Source organism: Caenorhabditis elegans, chromosome II (genome assembly GCF_000002985.6).
Source record: "Caenorhabditis elegans chromosome II".
Lineage (NCBI taxonomy): Eukaryota > Metazoa > Nematoda > Chromadorea > Rhabditida > Rhabditidae > Caenorhabditis > Caenorhabditis elegans.
In genome coordinates, this window is record NC_003280.10 from 13,621,285 (window position 1) to 13,644,309 (window position 23,025).

The 23,025-nt window shown below is 37.7% G+C and overlaps 7 protein-coding genes across 11 annotated transcripts; 2 read left to right on the forward strand and 5 right to left on the reverse strand.

Moving 5' to 3' along the window:
- Positions 1–1,682: 1,682 nt before the first annotated feature.
- Positions 1,683–3,156, reverse strand: gst-16 (glutathione transferase). Its single transcript, NM_064462.4, has 2 exons — positions 3,014–3,156; positions 1,683–2,239 (listed from the first exon to the last, which is right to left on the reverse strand). The coding sequence occupies exons 1-2, from the start codon at positions 3,147–3,149 to the stop codon at positions 1,749–1,751; spliced, it is 627 nt and encodes a 208-aa protein (NP_496863.1). The 5' UTR covers positions 3,150–3,156; the 3' UTR covers positions 1,683–1,748.
- A 1,104-nt stretch (positions 3,157–4,260) lies between these two features.
- gst-19 (glutathione transferase) lies at positions 4,261–5,861 on the reverse strand. Its single transcript, NM_064463.4, has 2 exons — positions 5,725–5,861; positions 4,261–4,791 (listed from the first exon to the last, which is right to left on the reverse strand). The coding sequence occupies exons 1-2, from the start codon at positions 5,855–5,857 to the stop codon at positions 4,301–4,303; spliced, it is 624 nt and encodes a 207-aa protein (NP_496864.1). The 5' UTR covers positions 5,858–5,861; the 3' UTR covers positions 4,261–4,300.
- Positions 5,862–6,774: 913 nt separating this feature from the next.
- Positions 6,775–9,506, reverse strand: gst-17 (glutathione transferase; the record flags this gene model as incomplete). Its single annotated transcript, NM_001322755.3, has 6 exons — positions 9,464–9,506; positions 8,659–8,967; positions 7,906–7,985; positions 7,751–7,855; positions 7,350–7,392; positions 6,775–7,279 (listed from the first exon to the last, which is right to left on the reverse strand). Exons 5-6 carry the CDS (start codon positions 7,367–7,369, stop codon positions 6,775–6,777), a joined length of 525 nt encoding a protein of 174 aa, NP_001309453.1. The 5' UTR covers positions 7,370–7,392; positions 7,751–7,855; positions 7,906–7,985; positions 8,659–8,967; positions 9,464–9,506.
- gst-18 (glutathione transferase) lies at positions 8,515–9,603 on the reverse strand (the record flags this gene model as incomplete). Its single annotated transcript, NM_064465.1, has 2 exons — positions 8,515–8,969; positions 9,465–9,603. The coding sequence occupies 2 exons, from the start codon at positions 9,601–9,603 to the stop codon at positions 8,515–8,517; spliced, it is 594 nt and encodes a 197-aa protein (NP_496866.1).
- Positions 9,604–11,299: 1,696 nt separating this feature from the next.
- On the forward strand, positions 11,300–15,714 carry tag-10 (the record flags this gene model as incomplete). 4 transcript variants are annotated; one of them, NM_064466.6, is made up of 7 exons in its annotated part: positions 11,355–11,512; positions 12,336–12,674; positions 13,536–13,661; positions 13,785–14,478; positions 14,935–14,988; positions 15,467–15,560; positions 15,609–15,713. In NM_064466.6, 6 exons carry the CDS (start codon positions 11,378–11,380, stop codon positions 15,538–15,540), a joined length of 1,422 nt encoding a protein of 473 aa, NP_496867.2. In that variant the 3' UTR covers positions 15,541–15,560; positions 15,609–15,713. The 4 variants fall into 4 exon arrangements, with proteins under 4 accessions (NP_001309535.1, NP_496867.2, NP_001309536.1 ...); NM_001322756.4 differs by lacking the exon at positions 15,467–15,560 and having other exon boundaries at positions 11,300–11,512; positions 15,609–15,695; NM_182157.5 differs by lacking the exon at positions 14,935–14,988 and having other exon boundaries at positions 11,378–11,512; positions 15,609–15,714.
- On the reverse strand, positions 15,585–17,196 carry phdh-1 (D-3-phosphoglycerate dehydrogenase; the record flags this gene model as incomplete). 2 transcript variants are annotated; one of them, NM_064467.6, is made up of 3 exons in its annotated part: positions 15,585–16,117; positions 16,183–16,545; positions 16,898–17,196. In NM_064467.6, 3 exons carry the CDS (start codon positions 17,193–17,195, stop codon positions 15,810–15,812), a joined length of 969 nt encoding a protein of 322 aa, NP_496868.1. The 2 variants fall into 2 exon arrangements, with proteins under 2 accessions (NP_496868.1, NP_001408274.1); NM_001421351.1 differs by lacking the exon at positions 16,898–17,196 and having other exon boundaries at positions 15,810–16,117; positions 16,183–16,462.
- Positions 17,197–20,204: 3,008 nt separating this feature from the next.
- On the forward strand, positions 20,205–22,539 carry fbxa-167 (F-box domain-containing protein). Its single transcript, NM_064468.2, has 4 exons — positions 20,205–20,474; positions 20,525–20,608; positions 21,535–22,192; positions 22,246–22,539. The coding sequence occupies exons 1-4, from the start codon at positions 20,278–20,280 to the stop codon at positions 22,438–22,440; spliced, it is 1,134 nt and encodes a 377-aa protein (NP_496869.1). The 5' UTR covers positions 20,205–20,277; the 3' UTR covers positions 22,441–22,539.
- The last annotated feature ends 486 nt before the right edge of the window (positions 22,540–23,025 follow it).

The following is a 23,025-nucleotide window of genomic DNA, read 5'->3' on the forward strand; positions in this document are numbered from 1 at the left end:
TCTAATCGTACACACACAAACCAGCTGACGGATTATCTCCATAACTGAAATCAGAATATACTCGAGACTCACGGAGTCGACTTTGTACTCCTATACACTCTGATCTGGCTCAACCAGTCAATTTAAAAGCGACATAAATGCACGATAATATTTCTCATTCAATAAATGTAGCCGAATTGGACTTGATAACAGCCCTGCAGTGGCCTGAACTCGTAATTTCGCGATAAAGAATTGCTCTTTCTGCGAAGTGGACTCCGGTTACCTGGTAACCACAAAGAAAATCATCCACAAAATTCTCTCGATAATTGTTATCGGAATATTCACAAGACTCATGGAGTCACTTTCACATAAAAACGTATGCCTTTCACTCGATAGAAAGTCTTTCTTGGGACCTGGTCCATCAGATCATGATTTTTTAACGCGAAAATTACCAAAGTAGCTTGTTAGAGATAAATAGATAAAGAGATAGGGAGAGCGAGTGCGCGAGTGCACGAAAAACGGAAAGAGAAAAGTTAAAGAGCGATAAACGAAAAATTATATAGTAAAAAAGCTTGGATAAAATAACAATATCGAAAAGAGCGCGTATGACAGAGAGATAGAGAAGAGACAGAAACGAACATATATTCTCCAAGATGAGAGAGAACCACTGACCATTTCGAAATGGACAGAAAACTTAATGAAGTGCCCAAATTGCAGGGGAAAATCAGCCTTTGAGCTTCCGAAAGTACGCTTCCTGAGCGTTACAAGTAAAAACTGAGAATTTAAATGAATTCCTCCTGCAAATCCTGCATCTGCTCAGATTACTCTTGGAAAACGTAAAAATTACCACATTTTTATCATTACGAAACGAGAAAAAACGCTTGAAACGCAACAGAATCGAGTAAAATCGATAAATAACCTAACAACTACTAAAAATTTGATAAAAATACAATACAATCAAAGAAAAATCGATGCAAATCGATAAAATCACGTCCTTTTTCGTTACCAACACGTAGAATGGTGACAAATCGCCGCTGCGGCCAAGGCAAGATTTCATCGCGTCGAGACCCATCGAACACTAAAGGCGATGCGCCTTTAAGCTGGCGGTACTATACTCGCTCCGCTTTCTCGGGGAAAACATATAATTAATTTAAATCGAAAATTTTTCGCAAAAAAATTTTGAAAACGTATCGAATTAATGGCGATTTGTTTTTGTACTTCTGATAATTTCCACCAAAAAATGTTGAAATTATTGCAACTTTGCTTAAAAAGAATCACAATATTGGAACTTTTTGTCAAAAAAAAAACTGTACCAGCAAATCGGCGATTTGCCGGTATTGAAATTTCTGGCAAATCGTGATTTTGCACTTTTTTTTTGGAATTTCCAGAATTCTAATTTTAATCGGCAAAATGGTACAAAACATACGAATTTTCCTACATATTTTTTTGACTAGCGGTCCTACATATTTTTTTGAAAATTAAGCAAATCCTATGAAAATATCTAAAGAAAACGGAAAAAAATTCAAAAAGGCACCGTTTTAAGTGTTTCCGTCTTACTAAAAATTCCTCTAGAAACTTCCGGCAAATTCATATCCGGCAAACGGCATTTTGCCGGAATTGAAATTTCCGGCAAATTGGCAAACCGGAAATTTGCCAAACGGCAATTGCCGCCACAACCCTGCAACAAACTTTGAAAACTAGTTCACTTTTAAACATTTTTATTTTTTATTTCAAATTACAAAAATAAATAAAAATCATGGCGCATAACATCAATATTCGGTAACTGGACGTTTTGCAATATACTCCTTAATTCCTGGATAAGAATTCACTTTTTCACGTAGAGCTGCCAGTTTTGTGAATTCTGATTCATCGAAGAGCCCGTAGTTTTTTAGAGTCAGCAGATTATCAACAACGACAAGATCCGCAAAAGTGATGTCACTTCCGATGAGAAATCCCGAATTGCTCTTTTCCAGAAGTCCATTGAGGATGTTAAAGTAGGTATTTCTAGCTGGCAGGAAAAATTCTGATCTGAACTTTTCAACTTCTTCAGCAGATTTTCCACTGCGTCGTTCTGCGGCAAACTTTTTGAATTCGGCAAGGAAATCCTTGAATAGATCGTGGACTGCGTCCACCCAGGCTTCTTCTTCGGGAGTTTTCCCAGCGAAGCCGAATTTTCTGGCGAGGTAGCGGAGGATAGCACCGGACTGGGGAAGTTCGAATCCATCAATGTTCAAGACTGGAAGCTGCTTCATTGGAGTTGCTGAAAAAATCAAATTTACCGTACCACTACAGTACTACTACAGTACCGCAACAGTATTAAAATTGGGCATTTACTAACGTATGAATACTTTGACTCAACATTCACATTACCTATGTATATCTAGGGAAGGTGTAACGTCACAGACTACAAACTACAAACTACAGATACTACAAACTATACACATACATAGTACACGTTGCCAGTTGGACCCATTCGAATTACTGTGACTATACCACCTAAACGTGGGCGGTAGACGATTTTTTCCAGCAAAATGACAAATTGCCGGAATTGAAAAATTCTGGTAAATCGGCAAACCGGAAAATTGCCGATTTGTCGAATTTGCCGGAAATACGGCTATTGCCGAATTTTTCGGAAATTTCAGGATTTCAATTTTAATCGCAAAATTGTGCGCATCCTATAAATGTACCTATATCTATTTTGAAAAGTAAGTAATTCTTTGAAGCTTTTAAAGAAAAAGAGGAACAAATTTCAAAAAGGCACAGTTTTAAATGTTTCCGTCCTATTAAAATCTCCCTCTAAACACTTCCGGCAAATTTATATTTGGTAAACGGAAAATCGGAAAATCGGTAATTTGCCGGAATGAAACATTTCCGGCCAATCGGCAAACCGGCGATTTGGCAATCTTCCGAGTTTGCCGGAAAATAAATTTGCCGAATCGCAATTGTCGCCCATCCCTCATACCACATATGGGGTGTTTTAATCGAAATTTTTCTTCAAGAGTTTCTAATACCTTTCTAATAAAAAAAAACTCACAATCTTTAATATCCAACCATGTTTGATCCGGGTTCATACGAACCTCTTCAAATTGAACTCCAGCGAGATGAAACAGAAGCCGAATTGGCTCGCCGAGCCCGCGAAAGAAAAAATAGGTTAGTTTGTAGGATGGCATCGAGTCAGTGGGAATTGATGAGAAAAACGCTGGTCTTTTATACTTTTATACACATCGAGTGAGTGTTTAGACGTCTATGTCTCTTTATCTCTTTTTGCACCCAACAACACCATTTGTCATCATTTTTTGGAGAACACGTTTTTAGCACATGTGTTTTTTTGATATTGTAAACTAGAAAAATTTTGGAGAAAAATATAATATTTCTCAAATTGCAAGAAATAAAAAAGGTTTGTTTTAGAGTTGGCAAAATTTTTTCAATTGGCTTGTTAGTTGAAAACTTTTTTCCAAAACTGAAAAGAACCGAGACGCGATAGTTGAATATATAGTACATAGTAAAAACTACAAAAAAAGAATCTGCCAAAATATTAATTTGATTGGGTTACATTAAAATGTGCTTACTATGTATAGTTTATAGCAGATGTAGGCGACAAACAATTAATTACGGCAAATCGGCAATTTGCCGAAATTCCCAAATTTCCGGCAAATTGGCAACCCGGCAATTTGCAGCAATGATGCGGTTGCGGGACTGTAGTGGTACTGTAGTAGTACTGCAGGGATACACTAGCCTTACAATGATTGTATAGTTTATTTTTTCAGCGACTCCAATGAAGCAGCTGCCTGTCCTCAACATTGACGGTAGAAAATTCGAATTCGCTGGAAAAACTCCGGAGGAAGAAGCCTGGGTGGACGCTGTCCACGATCTATTCAAAGATTTCTATCTTCGATTCAAAAAGTTTACCGCAGAACGACGCAGTGGAAAATCCAAGGAAGAACTTGAAAAGATCAAATCCGAGATGTTCTTGCCTGCTAGAAATACCTACTTCAACATCCTTAATGGGCTTCTGGAAAAGAACAAGTAGGGATTTCTCCTCGGGAGTGGCATCACTTTTGCGGATCTTGTCGTTGTTGATAATCTGGAGACTCTGAAAAACTACGGGTTCTTTGAAGCATCGTAATTTCCAAAGCTGGGCAGCTCTTCGCGAGAAAGTGGTTTCTTATCCAGGAGTTAAGGAGTATATTGAAGCAAGTTCAGTTGCCGAATATTCATTTTAAGCCATTTGTATTTATGTATGTGTCATGTGATTTGAAGTGTAAAATAAAAAGATTTGACCCATAATTATAAATTCATTTATAGAGAACATAGAAAAAAACTAAAAATCAGAAGCTGTACGACTAGATACATATTCCTTGATCCCTGGCTGCGAGTACACTTTCTCTAGAAGAGCCGTCAATTTCGGTTGCTCCGATGCATTCAGAAATCCAAAGTTTCTAAGAGTCTCCAGATTATTGACGACTACAAGATCCGCGTAAGTAATAGAATTTCCGATCAGGAATCCGGACTTGCTTCTTTCCAGCAGACCATTGAGAAGCTTAAAGTAGGATTCCATAGCTGGGACTACAGATTCTGACACAACTTTTGCGACTTCTTCCTCTGATTTTCCGCCACGCTTTGCAACCAGGAACTTTTTGAATTCTACGAAGAAATCCTTGAACCGATCGACTACGGCGTCCACCCAAGCTCGATCCTCTGGAGTTTTCCCAGCAAATCCGAATTTCAGAGCAAGGTAGCGGAGAATTGCAGCAGATTGGGGGATCTCAAGTCCGTCGACGCCTAGGATGGGTAGCTGACCCATTGGGGACTCTGGAATTGGAAAAATATTTTTTCTGGGCTTTGAATGTTCGTTAATAATTTTTGAAAAATAAAAATTTCAACAAATTTGAAAGCTGAAAAAATTTTGAAAGGTTTTAATTTGAGTTTCTTTCAAAATAATTTTTTTTTCGACATTTTAAACAAGGGGTGTGCGGCAAATTTGCCCAATTTGCCGAATTTGCCGATTGCTGAGCTTGGCAAATTTGCCGAATTTGCCCAGCACTGTAAATTTTCGAAAAAAAAACAAGATTTGCCGGATTTGCCAATTGCCGAGCCCGGCAAATTTCGAAAAAAAAGTAGATTTGCCGAATTTGTCCATCACCGCAATTTTGCCAAATTTGTCCAGCCCGGCAAATTTGCCGAAGTTGCCCAGAACGGAAAAAATTCGAAAAAAGTAGATTTGCCAAGTTTGCCTTTTGCTGAGCACGGCAAATTTGCCTAATTTGCCCAGCACGGCAAATTTCGAAAAAGTAGATTTGGCGAATTTGCCGATTGCTGAGCTCGGCAAATTTTCCGAATTTGCCCAGCACTGTAAATTTTCGAAAATAAAAAAAAACAAGATTTGCCGGATTTGCCAATTGCCGAGCCCGGCAAATTTCGAAAAAAAGTAGATTTGCCGAATTTGCCCATCACCGCAATTTTGCCAAATTTGTCCAGCCCGGCAAATTTGCCGAAATTGCCCAGAACGGAAAAAATTCGAAAAAAGTAGATTTGCCAAGTTTGCCTTTTGCTGAGCTCGGCAAATTTGTCTAATTTGCCCAGCACGGAAAATTTTGAAAAGATAGATTGCCGAATTTGTCGAGCTCTGCAAATTTTGAGATTTGCCGCACACCCCTGTTTTAAACCTGTTTATTATATAAAATTTAATTTTTTGAAAATTCAAATTTTCTACCTAAAAAACTATAAAATAAAACCCAAACTCACTTGACTTCACAGCTCCCCACTCCTCAAAACTAAACCGTTCATCTTTAAACGGGCAATCAGCTAGATGGAACAAAAGTCTCACCGGCTCGCCGAGCCCACGAAACGGGAAATAGGTAAATTTGTAGGAAGGCATGATTGTTTGAATTCTGTCATGGTGGGCATAGTTGTTTATATATGGCCCTGAACTAGAGTAAACCTCAATGAAACAGTGCATGGCTAAAGTCACGTCCGTTTGTCTAGGCGTCTGCGTCTTGGTTTCTTTGAATTTCTCTAGAGTCACATAGTATTATAGTTATAAACTTCACTATCGAAAAATTGAAAAAATGATATATATATGTATACATTGACGGTTTGCCGATCTGCCGGAAATTTAGATTTTCGGCAAATAGCCAATAATTTGCTTACTTTCCAAAATAGATGTAGGAAAATTCAAGATGTTTTGCTGATTAAAATTGAAATTCGGAAATTTCAAAAAAATGTGCAAAACCACAATTTGATTTGTTTGCCGATTTGCCGGAAAATTTCAATTCTGGAAAGTTGCCGGTTTGCCGGAAAATTTCAATTCTGGAAATTTGCCGGTTTGCCGATTTGCCGAAAATTTCAATTCTGGAAATTTGCCGGTTTGCCGATTTGCCGAAAATTCAATTCTGGAAATTTGCCGATTTGCCGGAAAATTTCAATTCTGGAAATTTGCCAATTTGCCGAAAATTTTAATTCTGGAAAGTTGCCGATTTGCCGGAACATTTCAATTCTGGAAAGTTGCCGATTTGCCGAAAATTTCAATTCTGGAAATTTGCCGGTTTGCCGATTTGCCGAAAATTTTAATTCTGGAAATTTGCCGATTTGCCGAAAATTTCAATTCTGGAAATTTGCCGATTTGCCGGAAAATTTCAATTCTGGAAATTTGCCAATTTGCCGAAAAATTTCAATTCCAGAAATTTGCCCGTTTGCCGATTTGCCGGAGTTAATTGTTTGTCGCCCACCCCTGATATGTATATATATTGTACTATTACAAAAAATTTTATTTAGCAATTAGTTTTGGAAAAAAAATCAATGCTCAGTAAATGGACGATTAGCAATATAGTTCTTAAGAGCCGAGTGTGAATACACTTTTTCACGGAGAGCTGCCAATTTTGGCTGCTCTTCAGCCTTGAAAAGTCCATAGTTTTTGAGACTGTCTACATTTTCGGATATGGCAAGATCTGCCAAAGTTATGTCATCTCCAACAAGATATCCTGACTTGTTCCTCTCCAAAATACCATTGAGAATTTCAAAATATGGATGTCTAGCAGGAATTAGGATCTCAGAGGTGAGCTTTGCGAGCTCATCGGCTGGAAGTTTGTTTCGTCTTGCTCGGATCATTTTTCGGAAGACTTCGAAAAAGTCTTTGTAAAGATCAGTTGTAGCGTCTACCCAGGCTTGATCCTTTGCGGTTTTTCCAGCGAATCCGAATTTTCTGGCAAGGTAGCTATTGATTGCTCCAGACTGAGGAATTTCAAATTCATTGGGGTCGCTGTAGTGTGCATTGGGGTCGCTGTAGTGTGCATTGGGGTCGCTGTAACAATTTTGCTGGGAATTTTTTTTTGGAATCCTTCTGAAATTTCCGAAAGCAAAAAAAAACTCACTTTTCTTCTTTTTGTCCCATTCACAACTCGGAAAAACCATACGTACATCTTCAAAAGGTACTCCAGCTGAATGGAACATGAGCCTCGCGGGCTCCGCGAGCCCACGAATCGAGAGAGAGGGTTTTCTCCAAGAGTAAATGATTCGCTTTTCCACCAGTTTTTCATAACATTTTCGGCAACTTTGCAAATTGCCGGAATTGAAATTTCTGGCAACTTTGCAAATTGCCACGTTTTTGTTTTTGGAAATTTCAGAATTTCAATTTTAATGGGCGAAGTTTTACACATCTTAAGAATGTTTTCTCATATATCTTTAAAATTTAGCAAATTCTATAAAAATATCTAAAGAAAACTGGCAAAAATATCAAAAAGACACAGTTGGTTTTCCATCTTTAAAAAAATACCTCTAAAAACTTCCGGCAAATTGATGTTTGGAAACTGGCAAATCGGCAAATCGACAAATTGCTGGAAATGAAAAATTTCCTGCAAATCAGCAAACCGGCAAATCGCTGGAATTCAAAATTTCAAAAAAATCGGCAAACTGGCAAATTCGGCAAACCGGTGAATCGCTGGAATTCAAAATTTCCGGCAAATCGACAAACGGGCAAATTGGCGGAATTGAAAAATTCCGGCAAATCGCTGAAATTGAAAATTTTAAAAAAATCGGCAAACGGGCAAATTGATGAAATTGAAAATTTCCGGCAAATCGGCAAACCGGCAAATCGCTGAAATTGAAAATTTCAGAAAAATCGGCAAACCGGCAAATCGCTGGAATTCAAAATTTCAGAAAAATTGGCAAACTGGCAAATTGACGGAATTGAAAATTTCCGGCAAATCAGCAAACCGGCAAATCGCTGAAATTTAAAATTTCAGAAAAATCGGCAAACCGGCAAATCGCTGGAATTCAAAATTTCCGGCAAATCGGCAAATCGGCAAATTGCAGGAAATGAAAATTTCCGGCAAATCGACAAACCTGCAATTTGCAGGAATTCAAAATTTCAGAAAAATCGCGCCAAACTGGCAAATTGACGGAATTGAAACATTCGCGCAAACTTGCAATTTGCCGATTTGCCGAATTTGTCGACAAAAAAAATTTGAAGATGCCGAAGGCTAAAGAATATTCACAACTTTAAATTTTTTTAATTCAAAATACCAAAAATAAAAAACATCAAAATTCCGTTAATACACGAGTAGCTATGCATTCTTTAATTCCTGGTTGTTCATACACTTTCTTTTGCAGAGCTACCAATTTTGGCTCATCTGAGCCATTGTAGAGCTCAAAAGTTTTAAGTGTCTCTAGATAATTGGTCACCACAATATCGGCAAACGTGATGCCATCCCCAATAAGGAATCCGGACTTGCTCCTTTTCAGTAGATCATTCAAATTTTTGAAATACACATTTCTCGCGGGAATGGCGATTTCTGTTCTGACCCTTTCTATCTCGTCAGCTGATTTTCCATTTAAGCTTGCATAAATTAAGTGCTTGAATTCTGACAGGAAATCTTTGAATAGATCGACAACGGCATCCACCCAGGCTTCTTCTTCAGGAGTTTTTCCAGCGAATCCGAATTTTCTGCCAAGGTAGCGAAGGATCGCAGCAGACAACTGGCTCATCGGGTACTCTGAACAGTTAGATATCAAAAAACCTTTCTCTAAAAATGTCCAAAACCATTAGAAATTGAAAAAATGCAATTTTTTAGAGTTTGCAGATCAATTTTGAGTCCTCTAACTATAAAATTAACCATTTTAGAGGAGTTTAAAAACTGTGATTTTTTGCCATAAATTGCCATTTTTGCCACTTTTTAATAGTTTTTGATGGGTTAAACCTATATTTTCTGAATTCAGGATACATGAATTAACCGTTTTCAACAAATTTAGACAACTTTTTATTTTTGCCCAAATTTTTTTCAGCCATCTAATGACTGTCCTTTTTTTTTTGGGCAAAAAAAGAAATTTTTCTGAAATTGTACAAAACCACTGGAAATTGAAAAAGGACAACTTTTAAGGGTTTGGAGATCAATTTTGAGTCCTCTAACTACTAAATTAACCATTTTAGAAAAGTTTAAAAATTGTGAATTTTTACAATAAATGGGCCAAATCCAAATCTAGCAACTCACTTTCTTTAACCTGCTCCCAGGGGCTACCTCCATAGGCAAGCCGTTCATCCTCAAATGATACCCCGGCCAGATGGAATAAATGTCTGATTGGCTCACCGAGTCCGCGGATTGAAAAGTAGGTTAGTTTGTAGGATGGCATTTGGGAGGAAATGAACAGTAGTGATCAAAATCAAATTATGTACCATCACATAAGATCAAAATTGTCATCATTACTTTGAAGGTAACTAGGTTCGCTATCTGTCTCAATTATAGAGATCAGTGTCAATTAGCTACAAAACACGGGTTTCGATTTTCAGTTGTAGATACCTTTTGGATTTAGCAATAACGCAGCATCATCTTTTACAGATTCCGCTTTTTTCAGAAATTATGACTTACATATCTAAAAACATGCCTACTTACCTACATGCCTTCATGCCTACATGCCTACATGCCTACATGCCTACATGCCTACATGCCTACATGCCTACATGCCTACATGCCTACATGCCTACATGCCTACATGCCTACATGCCTACATGCCTACATGCCTACATGCCTACATGCCTACATGCCTACATGCCTACATGAATACATGCCTACATGCCTACATGCCTACATGCCTACATGCCTACAAAAAAGTGAGAAAAAACTAATAGACTCTACGCAGGAATTTGTCGTAGTCTAGAGGTTGGTGTTAATTCCAGTTATCAGTCAGTTTGTTTAGCATATCAGTTATCGCCTTCAAAGAATTATTAGGTGTTACTGATGAGGTGATGCAAGAAACATGAAACGTAAGTTAAACATTAAAAATAACGATGAAAAGCTCATGGTTCATCAAGTAAAATTTTTTCCGGCAAATCGGCAAACCGGCAAATAGTCGGAATTGAAAATTTCCGGCAAACCGGCAAATCGAAAATTTTTGCAAAATAAAGTGTTCCGGCAAATCGGCAAACCGGCAAATAGTCGGAATTGAAAATTTCCGACAAATTGGCGGTATTCAAATTTCCATCAAACCGGCAAAACGACAATTTTTGGAAAACAAAGTATTCCGGCAAATCGGCGAACCGGCAAATTGTAGCAATTTAAAATTTCTGGCAAATCGGCAAATCGTCAATTTTTGGAAAATGATTTTTTTCGGCAAATCGGCAAATTGTAGCGATTTAAAATTTCTGGCAAATCGGCAAATTGCCAATTTTTGGAAAATGAATTTTTTCGGCAAAGCGGCAAACCGGCAAATTGTAGCGATTTAAAATTTATGGCAAATTGGCAAACAGGCAAATTGACAGAATTTAAATTTCCGGCAAACCGGCAAACCAGCAATTTTCCGATTTGTCGAATTTGTCGTGCCGCCCACCCCTGTTGAACCCCAAAACGTCGGAGTTCGCACGAAATTACAGAAAATGGGCAATTGGCACGCCATAAAGTTTTCACAAGTGTCCCTCTAATAATCCCTCGAAGCATTTTCGCCAAATCGGCAAATTGCCGGAATTGAAAATTTCCGGCAAATCGGCAATCCGGCAATACCGGCACCGAAGCACAAAAATTACATCAAATTTTTCAGAGCACACTAAAAAAGTGTAGTAAGGTATTGCACCATATTATTTTCGATCGGATTTATGTTGATCCTTGGGTATCTTGTGATAACAAAAACTAGCACATGTGATAAGAGAACGCTCAGAGCAATACATGAGGGAACAACAAGAAAACAGAGCAACAACCTCTTTTTCTCTGCGTCTCTGTGTCTCTACGACTCCGTTGATCTCTTTCCAATCAAGATCTAGATTATCTGATTTGACCATCTTATGGTGCAACCCATACCTTACTTAGTTAATTTTGTCTCAAACATTTCACATTTCAACGCCGCCTTTTCCATGTTCTAATAATCCGCTTAAAATCATAAAATCAACGCTTTTTAAGAGCCACAATCGGCGCAAATGCTCCAGTTGATCAGGATGCTCCAGCGGCTTTTTGTGCTCATTTTGGTGGTGGCCAGCGTGCTTTCTAGTGAAGATCGGGACTTCAGAATCCGAACGAACCGGGTTTGGGAGGAAGAGGCTCCGGAGAAACAGGTTAGTTGGTTTTTGACTTAACTTTAAGGCTTAATAAGAAATTAATATCATCATTACTTATATATAAAAAAATATCGTACGTCTGTCTCCTTTGTAGTTTGTAGTCTGTGTGGCGTCACATATATTTTGGAAAAATTGAGTTTTTGTATTTTGAGGAGAAATTGGTTTGGGGTTAGTAGGGGTATATGGTCGAGGTACTGTAGTAGGACTGTAGAGGTACTGAAGGAGTACTATAGTTTAGGAAAACTTGAGTTTTGTCTTTTGAAGAGATATTGGTCTGAGGTTAGTGGAGGGATATGGTCGGGGTAATGTAGTACTGTAGTTTAGGAAAAAATCAGTGTTTGTCTTTTGAAAGGATGCTGGTTTAGGGTTAGTAGGGTGATATGGACACGTTACTGTAGAGGTACTGTAGAAGTACTGTAGGATTACTGTAGTTTAGGCCCCCACTAACCCTAAACCAATATATTGGTTTAGGGTCAGTGGGGGGATATGGTCAAGAATGTTTATTTGAATGTTCGTCTTTTGAAGAAATGTCGGTTTGGGGTTTGTGACCCATCGTGGCAAGACCCAAAAGTTTTGGCAGGAAATTCAAATTTTCTGAAAACTATTCTGGCGGGAATAAAAATTTTCTGTAAAAATTTTTGGCAGGAATTAAATTTTTCTGAGAAACAAACTTTCTAGAAAAATCTGGAAAGTTCAAGAATTTTCTTTAAAAAAATCTGGAAGGTTCTAGAATTTTATAGAAAAATCTGGAAGGTTCTAAAATTTTCTTGAGTTCTAAAATTTTCAACGGCTGGTTAATAATAAAAATTTTAAATTTCAGTTCTCCGGACGGTGGCAGGACCTGGAAACAAATCCCTACGACAATGTGGTACATTTCGACGGAGAAACCCATTTGGCCAATGTGAAGCAGCTTACGTTCGGCGGGATGAACGCGGAGGGATACTTCAGCTTTGATAATTCCAAGCTAACCCTTCAAGCTACAGGCTACGGTACCGACTGCGATCAGATCTACGAGCTCGATCTGAACATCGACCCGAGGCTGCAGACGTTGAGGAGAATCAGTACCGGGCTGGGAGCCACTACGTGCTCGTATTTCTACAAGGAAGCAGACAATAATCATAGGCTTTATGCTGGAAACTGGTGGAATGTTAAGGTTGATGTGAGTTTGTTTAGCTTATCAGTTGTCGCCTCCAAAGAAGTTCTAGGTGTTAGCGGCGAGGTGATGCAATGCACATGAAAAGTAGGTAGACTTGGGACTAATCCATAGAAATGCTAATCTTGTAGTTTGTAGTCTAGGCTTCAGATTGGGATACCTCATAGTGAAAAAAGAAACATTTTTCCGGCAAATCGGCAAGTTGGCCAAAATTGAAATTTCCGGCAAATCGGCAAGTTTGCCAAAATTGAAATTTCCGGCAAATCGGCAAATTTACCAAAATTGAAATTTCCGGCAAATCGGCAAATTTACCAAAATTGAAATTTCCGGCAAATCGGCAAATTTTTGGAATTAAAATTTTCCGGCAAATGGCCAAAATTTTCAAAAAGGCACACTTCAAGTGTTCCCGTCTTTAAAAAAAATCCCTAAAAACTTCCGGCAAATTGATATCCGGCAAACGGCAAATCGACAATTTGCTAAAAATGAAATTTTCCGGCAAATCGGCAAATTTCCGGAATTGAAAATTTACTGCAAATTGGCAAATTGGAAAATTGCCGGAATTGAAAATTTCGAGCAAATCAGTAAATAGGCAAATTGGCGGAATTGAACATTTACTGCGAAACGGCAAATTGCCGGAATCGATTATTTCCGGCAAATCTGCAAACTGCTGGAATTGAAATGTCCGGCAAATCGGCAATATGCCGGAATTGATTATTTCCTGCAAATCGGCAAATTGCCAGAATTAAATGTTTCCGGCAAATTTGTAATTTGCCGGAAATGAATATATCCGTCAAATGGGCAAGTTGCCGGAAAAAAACACCCAGTCCTGCATTACACTATCACGGTGCATCGAGTAAATTTTTCCAGAACACCACCGACGTCTCCAAGACATGCCCACCAAAGCAATGTGCTAATCCGCAAACCGACGAGCTGAAGCATCTCTGCAATACAAGTTACACCTGGGATATTTTCGCAGACTATGATATTTTTAAGGTTAGGATTTTGGTGTTTTTTTGAGTTCTGCTGTACAAATTTATCAAGAAGCCTATTTGATTTATAAATTAAATACGCAACAGTTTCTAGAAACATGTCAGATTAATGAACTTCAAATTCCAGGTTGACCGATACGGAAACTTCGTCCAACGCCTCACCGACTCCCCAGGTTACGACGCTGAAGGTGTAGTCTCGCCGGATGGAACCAAAATCGCATTCACCTCTATCCGATCTGGAGACCTCGAGCTCTACATAATGGATATCGATGGGAAGAACTTGATTCAAATCACCAATGAACTTGGCTATGATGGAGGATCCTTCTTCACTCCTGATGGAAAACGGTTGATCTTCCGTGCCAGCCGTCCAAAGAATGAAACTGAAATCGCAAAGTATAAGAAGCTTCTGTCGTACAATCTAGTGGAGCCAATTGCCATGGAGCTCTTCATAGTTGACATCGATGGACAGAACTTACGGAAGATCACGAATCTCGGAGAAGCCAACTGGGCTCCGTATATGTTGAATGACAATAAGCGGATCATTTTCAGCAGTAACTATGATACCGCTGCAAATGGATTTGGAGCCTTCAGTTTATACATGGTGAACGACGACGGGACAGGCCTTCAGCAAATCACATTCGGACAGAATCAATTCAACTCGTTCGCCATGCAGAGTTACGACGGGAAGAAGCTGGTTTGGGGGTCGAGTAGAAATGGTACGATGTATGAGTTGAACTTGTTCATCGCCGATTGGATCGACTATCCGAGTAATACAACGGTTGCTCCGGCTGCTCCAACAGTGACAACAACTACGCCAGGAAGTAAGTGAACCATATTTTTGAGATGCATGCGTATATTTTACTGGTCTTGCAACGAATGTTGCATCACTTGTAGTTTCTAGTTTGTAGTTTGTAGTTTATAGTTTATAGTATGCATAATGTAGTTCGTAGCTTTAAATTGTATATTTGCAAACTGTAGTGTGTACATAGTATATCATAGTATATCAATTATACGCAATCGACTTTTATAGATACTACTATGCATGTATTCAGTTTATAAAATTGGTATTGTAGTTTGTAGTTTCTATATTGTAGTTTGTAGTATTTTTAGTGTAGTTTGTAACATAGCTGTATATCTTCTATCACATAAATATGTGCTACTTGAATTGCAGTTTCAGCTTAATTTTTGAATAATGAATTGACTCGTCCATTGAAATACATTAGAAATTTTATAGCTTGTAGTTGATATATTGTAGTTTGTGGTTTATACTGTTATAGCACCATCAACGGCTGCTCCGGCTGCTCCAACAGTGACAACAACTACGCCAGGAAGTAAGTGAACCATATTTTTGAGATGCATGCGTATATTTTACTGGGCTTGCAACGAATGTTGCATCACTTTTAGTTCTAGTTTGTAGTTTGTAGTTTATAGTATGCATTATGTAGTTTCTAGCTTTAAAAATTTGCAAACTATAGTATATACATTGTACGTAGTATATAAATTGCAGTTTTACGCATTTGACTTTTTTTTTTAATACTACCATGCATTGGTAGTTGGTATTGTAGTTTGTAGCCTCGAGATTGTAGTTTATAGTATTTGTAGTGTAGTTTGTAGTATGTGTAGTTTGTAGCATAACTGTATATCCTATCAAAAAAGCATGTGCTAGTTGAATTGTAGTAATTGTTGTATTCTAGCGTAATGTTTGAATAATGCTTTGCAATGCATTTACATTAGTACTTACGTTGCAATTATAGTTTGTAGTTATAGTTTGTAGTTTGTAGTCTGCATAATATAACTTGTATGTTCTAGCAACAACGTCACCATCCGCACACCTATCACTCCTGTCAATGTTCTCACTTCTTCTAATTGCATGCCTCTACTAATCTGATTCCGTACTTTTTTGGTAATTTTCCAGTAACACCTGAAATTTACTAGACTCTTTTTATTTCAGAATGGTGGTGGTCTCGAGGAGGATAATTTTTTTTTTGTTGGTTTTTTATCGATTTTCTTATGTATTTTTATGAATAAAACTGAAAAAAAATGGTTGTATGCGAAAACGACTTAAACTCACAAAAAATGTATTGTAAAAATGTAAAATGATCTCGTATAAACAGAAAATATGGGCGAAAATTCAAATAAACACACAAATAAATTAGTTGAGCACCTCTCGTGCGTTCAAAACTCCGAGCATAGTTCCCTTATTGTACTGCACAATGTTATCGGCGATTTCCGATGCGACACGGAGCTGCGCGTCAATCGTTGATGCTCCGAGATGTGGTGTCGCAATGACGAGTGGATGATCGATGAGCTCTCTGAACGTTGGTGGTTCTTGCTCAAACACGTCGAATGCTGCTCCCTTGGCGTGTCCAGCGTTCAGGGATTCCACCAGGTCGACCTCGTTCACAATTCCTCCACGCGCCACGTTGATGATACGGACTCCTTTTTTGCATTTCGCGAGGGCTGGAAAATGATTAGATAAATAAATTTTGGATTAAATAAAATACTTTTAAAAATGCTTAACTTACTCTCTTTATTGATCAAATTCTCAGTCTGCTTGATCAGCGGTACGTGGACCGTAATATAATCGGCCTGTGGCCAAATCTGCTCCAACGAGAGCAGCTCAATGTTCTTCGCCTCAGCCTGCTCCTTCGTGACCATTGGATCAAATCCAATAACCTTCATTCCAAAGGCCTGAAGCCTGACGGCCACCTCAGATCCAATTCGTCCGAGGCCGAGAACGGCTAGGGTGCGTCCGTAGACCTCCTCTCCCATGAAATCCTTGCGGGCCCATTTGCCGGCCTTCATCGATGCGGCGGCTTGTGGAACGTGGCGGGAGAGGGAGAGAATGAGTGTGCACGTGAGCTCGGCGGCAGAACGGGAGTTGGCTTCTGGAAAAATAAAATTTGAAATATAAACCGGTAAAGTTCTGTTGAAAAATTCTGTTAAAGCCATCCATTTTTTAGAATAGGCCCGTCCTTCGCCTAGGTCGGCCTGTTTTTGAAGTCATGCGTTTACACGTAGTGTCAGGCTGTCCCATTACGGTTTGATCTACAAAAAATGCGGGAATTTTTTGCCCAAAGCGAAATCAGTTGAGAACTCTGCGTCACTTCTTCCTCATTTTTTGTAGATCTACGTAGATCAAACCGAAATGAGACACGTGCGTTTGGGGAATTCCCCAGCCATGTGACTTTAGAACTTTCAAACCTAAACCCCATTCGTCAAATAACCCTCCCAACTCACGTGGTGTATTCATCACGAGAATCTTGTTCGCCGATGCGGCTGGCACATCGATATTGTCAACTCCAGTCCCGGCTCTTCCAACAAGCTTCAGCTTCCCAGCTGATGCAGCCAACAGCTCGGCGGTGATCTTCGTGGCGCTGCGAACAATGACGGCGTCGTGCTGTGGCAAGGTGACGAGAAGCTCGTCCTTCGTCTGCTTCGTCTTCACGGTCACCTCGATTCCGTTCTGCTTCAGAATGTCGACACACTCCTGCTCGATGTCGTCGGCGATGAGGACTTTGTTGATTGGGGCGCTCATTCTGGAAATTGGGAGTATAGTTTTGGAATAGTAATTTGAAAAGAGAATATACAGTTTTAAACTAAAAAAAAATAAAAGAAAAATCTTTAAAAAACGCAAAATAATTGTTCTTATATACCCTCTAATGTCACGCAAAGTGACGTAATCTCAGACGCTACCCCGCCCCTTTCCAGGTCAATTATAGATTGTAAAAGTCACGTAGACAATGACTATATTCATCGATCTTGCCGAGATAAGGTGAAAACAAAGATTTACAGCGTCGATATAAATATATCGATTATGGTATTAGGAAGAGTCACCACAAAAAGACTGCATGAACAACACGATATTTATGGGCTGATGCTGCTGATGGTGGAGGCTAGATAGCAAGTTTTGACTGGCCGGGGGTGGAGGAGGAAAAAACGAAGAACAGGAAACGTCGTTGAGGTCAAAATGGCGGTTATCAGTTATGGTCAGTCGACGTCAGAGAACACACACACAATGGGGTAGATGGGAGTAAAGTATCTAGATGGGGAAAGTTTGAAAAACGGGAAAAAATGTTGTATTTTTGGCATTTTGTCGACTTGGCAGGAATTTAAGTTCATGTAAAACTGGCAAATTGTCAATATTGAAATTTTTGCCGAATTTGCAAACTACAAAAAAAATATAGAAAATTCATGCCAAATTGGGAAAAATGAAAATTATTGCCAAAAAAAGGAAATTCTTGCCAATTTACCAAAATGAAAATTCTTGCCAAACTGACAAATTGCCAAAAAAGGAAATTTTTTCCAAATTGGCAAATTGGCAAAAAATGTTAAATTCTCGCCAAATTGGCAAATTGCCAAAAAAAAGGAAATTCTTGCCAATTTGCCAAAAAAGGAAATTCTCGCCAAATTGGCAAATTGCAAAAAAATTTTAAATTCTCGCCAAATTGGCAAATTGCCAAAAAAAAGGAAATTCTTGCCAATTTGCCAAAAAAGGAAATTCTCGCCAAATTGGCAAATTGCAAAAAAAATTTAAATTCTCGCCAAATTGGCAAATTGCCAAAAAATTTGCCAATTTGGCAAGAGTTTTATATTTTGATCATATTACCAAATTGGCAAAAAATGTAGTTTTTGGCAAATTGGCAATAATTTCCTTTTTGGCATAGTGCCAATTTGGCAATTAGGTAAGCTTTTTTTTGCAATCTGCAAATTTGTCAAGAATTTTAATTTTCGCCATTTTGCCGGATTGGCGGAAATGTAATTTTTGGCAAGAATTTCTTTTTTCTGGCAAATTGGCAATTATTCATTATTTGAAATTGCCAATTTGGCTAGGATTTTCATTTTTTGGCAATCTGCCAATTTGGTGGAATCTAGAATTTTTGCCATATTACCAAATTGACGGACTTTCCATTTTTGGCATTGTGCCAAGTTGATAAGAATTTCCTTTTTTTTGCACTTTGCCAATTAGGCAAGAATTTGAATTTTTGGCAATTCGCCAATTTGGCGAGAATTTTAATTTTTGGCCATCTGCCAATTTGGCATGAGGTATAAATTTTGACAAGTTGCCAATTTGGGATAAGTTTTATTTTGGGAGTTGGGCAATTAGAGGAGAATTTCAATTTTTGGCAATTTTCTAATTTGGCAAAAAATTTTCAACAGCGTTTTATGGGCAAAAACAATTAAAACTGAATTTTTAGAAAGTTAAAATAATTCCAACAACAATAATTCTTGTTAATTAAATTTTTCGGTTGTGACAACGTCATCACAAAACATTCTAAACCAATTTAAAGATATTGAGTCCTAAGAAGCTAAAACTTCAAAAATAAATTATATTTTCAGCATAGTTACACCGAAAACACACCGAAAAGAAGAGAGAAAATGCGTTTATGGTCAGCGAGCGGCAAGAGACAAAAAACGAACGTAGAAGGAGAAGATGGGCAACACACAAAAATGTGACACATTTAGAGAGAGAGAGAGAGATAGAGAGAAAAACAAAAGACGCGAGCGGAATACACAAAAATGGGTGCAAAACGGGTGTATGAATAAATAATGGGCAAATATTGGAACAAAACGGAGGGTTTTGTCGGGAATAAAAGGAATATTTCAATAGCTCATAGTTAAAAATTTCAAGATTTTCACAAAAATGAATGTCAAACTTTAAAATTAGTATGGGACTTATTACTGTTGTGATTTTTGATGAGATGAGTTCAATTCTACCAAAAGGACACAATTTTCATTTTTGGTTTTCAGTACAGATAAATTATTATTTTTGAAACATTTCACTAAATCCGGGCCTTCATATTTCACTCAAAATTAACATTTTTCAGAATGTTTTTACAGAAACTTGTTTCAAATTTTGAGCTCTTTTTTAATTATATAACGAAATTCAGCTTTTTTTTGTTGCTATAATGCTATTTTTCTAGGTAGGGCACTTTTTTGCTCAATATGATTATAACCAATGTGCAAGAATTTCCAAAAATATTTAAAATGGTAGCATTTTGAAAAAAAATACTTTTTTGGGGCTTTTGAAATGTATATCGTAGAAACAGAGACGGTCATACATTTGTCTAAAAGATGAAAAAATCTGCTATTTTTTTAGGTAAGACACTTTTTTGCTACATGATAATAACCAATGTGCAAGAATTTCCAAAAATATTAAAAATGGTAGCATTTTGAAAAAAATACTTTTTTGGGTTTTTTGAAATGAATATCGTAGCTACAGAGACGGCCATACATTTTTCTAAAAGAACAAAAAATCTGCTATTTTTTTTAGGTAGGACACTTTTTTGCTAGATGAACATAACTACTATAAAATTTTTTTAATGGTGGTAGCATTTTGTTGCTCTTATGGTGCAAAACGACCAAACATTTAATTTTTTTAAAGTTTGTCCCCAATTTAATGAAAAGAATACGGTATTCTACCGGTCGATGCGACTCTTATCATTCTACTTCCAATTTCTCACTTGTTCTGTGCTGCTGTCTCTCCCCTCTCATATTTTTCATCTCTCTTGTCTATTTCTCTTTTCCATCTCCACTGCTTCCCCTCTTTCCATTTTCCCGCATTTTCATTGATTTTCCGTCCAATTCTAGAGTTTTTAAAGTTAAAAAGGTCCAGTAAAATGCCTGCCATCCTGGAAACCAACCCAATTGCTATTCGAGCTTGCATTCTCTACGAGGTCCGCCAAAAGCGGCCAATTTTCGAGTCTTTCAAGAATTTTTGCAATGCGTTTGGAAATGATTTTATGGAATATCGAGAATTTGAGCGCTGGTTTTATCGATTTTATCATGGAAACGAGGATTTGGATTATGATATGAGGTAAGTGTAAAGATAAGTTCTAAAATGTAATTTATTAGAAAGAAATTCAGCCGGGAACCAAAAACAGCATCGCTATCCGAGTTGCCAATTGAAATATTGTTCAAAATTGTGGAAAACTTGAATTTTCTGGACAGGTTAGTTTTAAAAAATGTTTTTCTTTGAAAATGTATGTTTTTTGGACGTGGGGATTTTTAAAAAAATATTCTTAAAATTAAGCAAAAAATATATGCATGATCAGAAGTGGGCGGCAATTACCGTTCGGCAATTTTTTTTTGTCGACAAATTTGGCAAATCGGCAAATTTCCGGTATGCCGATTTGTTACCAGAAATTTTCAATTCCGGCATCTTGCCGATTTTTCAGAAATTTTCAATTCCGGCAACTTGCCGATTTGCCGGAAATTCTCAATTCCGGCAATTTGTCGATTTGCCGGAAATTTTTAATTCCGCCAACTTGCCGATTTGCCGGAAATTTTCAATTCCGGCAACTTGCCGATTTGCCAGAAATTTTCATTTTCGGCAACTTGCCGATTTGCCAGAAATTTTCATTTTCGGCAACTTGCCGATTTGCCAGAAATTTTCAATTCCAGCAACTTGCCGATTTGCCGGAAATTCTGAATTCCGCCAACTTGCCGATTTGCCGGAAATTCTCAATTCCGACAATTTGTCGATTTGCCGGAAATTTTTAATTCCGGCATATATGAAAACTTTAAAATTAACAAAAAAATAAAAAGTTTTACTATGAAACTTATAAAGTAATTTCAATACTAGTATCTGAAAATTTAAATTAGGTCTTCCATAAGGTCAGGCAGGCAGGCGTTAAAACTCCTGCCGGCCTGACCTTAAGGTGACCCACGCCTGCCTCTCGCCTCAAAACGCGCCTTATGCTTCATTTCATAATTGGAAAATGGACAAATTAATAGAAATGACAAAATTTGAAGTTTGAAGATTCACATAAAATGTAGAAAATTTTCAGACAGGCGTGAGGCCCTGAAGCCGGGCCTGCCTTGAAAGCCCTACTTTAAATATTTCAAATAACACTTCCAAAAATTCAAAATTCCAGACTTCTCCTCCGCAACGTCTCGCCATGCTTCCGCAGCATCGCCGAGGATCACGTCAACGAGGTCACCAACATCTCAGTGACTTCTATTCCAAACCACGTACATGTATGCTTCTATCATGAAAGTGACTATACAGATATTATATGTAAACGTGTGGATGATGATTGTGTAATTACTAAAATGTCGCAATACGAGGATTCAAAGGATTGGAAAATTGAAGGAGTTTCTCATGTGACTGTTGCATTGAACTATCTGTCTAGGGTATTGAAGAGCCCGAAGTTGAAGCTGGAAAAGTTAAGACTGGACTTTTTGGAGCATAATAAAGAGGATACCCAGTGTATGGAAGAATTATTAACTGTGCTTGAAAATTCCGAACCCCATGTTCTGAACATTGAATTCGAAGGACTAAACTTCCACGAAACATCTAGTGTTCTCAAAAACCTGAAAAATGTTGAAGAGATACAACTATCAATGTACAGTATACAAGAGTTGTCTGGAATTGAGAAGCTCGTTGAGCTGGAGCAATGGAAGACAGCAAAGACACTTGATATATCGAGTCATGAAGACATTGAGATGGATATTAAAGATTTGCTGCACTTTCAATCAATTGATGTTCGTCTGAAATCGTTTTCAGTTCAGGATGCGGTTAAGGTTAAGGAGGTGAAATACTGGAAAATGTTTGACCCTAAATTAAATTTTATTCTGATTTTCAGACCCTCGAACTCCGCACCTCTGACTTCAGATCAGGAACGTTCAGAGTCCTTAACACAGATACTCGAAAAATCGGAAAAGTATTCAACCCAAAATATACAGACGCTGCTAACAACACATTCAACTTCAAGACTAAAAATTCCTCATTTGAAATAACTATGTGTTCCAAGGAAATTTATGTTAAACGGAAGCTATAAAAGGAGTCTAGCAGTCATAATTCCACGCTTATTTATATATCTTGTTGCCATAAATTGAGTTTAGATACTTTTCAGAAATAAAGTTTTATTAATGAAATATAATACTGTGCGCCCAACTTCCCCCTTAATTTTTCCGTTTTACCACATTCTGAAATTTTTTTGAAAAAATGGCTAATGCCATTCGATTCCAAATGTCAAAAACCCCGTGTCCACAATTTTTATGAAAATACATGGGCAACTACAGAAATTAGATCAAAAAATCATTTAAAAAAAAACCATAAATGTAATTGCAAAAGAAGAGTGTTTCAGATTCAAAATTGTGATAATAACATTATTTATAAGCATTCTATTCATATTTGAATGTTTTTGAAAAAATTGAAAAATTGAAGAAAAGAGAAGTTCGTCTCGATATAGTGCTATTTTTAGGATGTTTGAAAGTCCGCTGTGAGCTTGCTTCTAGAGTATCGCCGCTAAAAATTATCGAATGACTAGGTCTCATATGCAAGCCCAATTGGCCCTTTCTGACGAGCCCCTTGTTAGTTGAGCTTTTATGTTAATATTTCGTTTATTCGCACGTTGTTGTTA

Coding starts and splice junctions, on each gene's coding strand:
- gst-16 (NM_064462.4), bottom strand. CDS start 3,149: ATGCCATCCTACAAACTAACCTATTTTTTCTTTCGCGGGCTCGGCGAG. Junction 2,240..3,013: donor ATGGTTGGATATTAAAGATT/GTGAGTTTTTTT, acceptor TGATTTTTTCAG/CAACTCCAATGAAGCAGCTT.
- gst-19 (NM_064463.4), bottom strand. CDS start 5,857: ATGCCTTCCTACAAATTTACCTATTTCCCGTTTCGTGGGCTCGGCGAG. Junction 4,792..5,724: donor GTGGGGAGCTGTGAAGTCAA/GTGAGTTTGGGT, acceptor TTCCAATTCCAG/AGTCCCCAATGGGTCAGCTA.
- fbxa-167 (NM_064468.2), top strand. CDS start 20,278: ATGCCTGCCATCCTGGAAACCAACCCAATTGCTATTCGAGCTTGCATT. Junction 20,475..20,524: donor GATTTGGATTATGATATGAG/GTAAGTGTAAAG, acceptor AAAGAAATTCAG/CCGGGAACCAAAAACAGCAT. Junction 22,193..22,245: donor ATGCGGTTAAGGTTAAGGAG/GTGAAATACTGG, acceptor TCTGATTTTCAG/ACCCTCGAACTCCGCACCTC.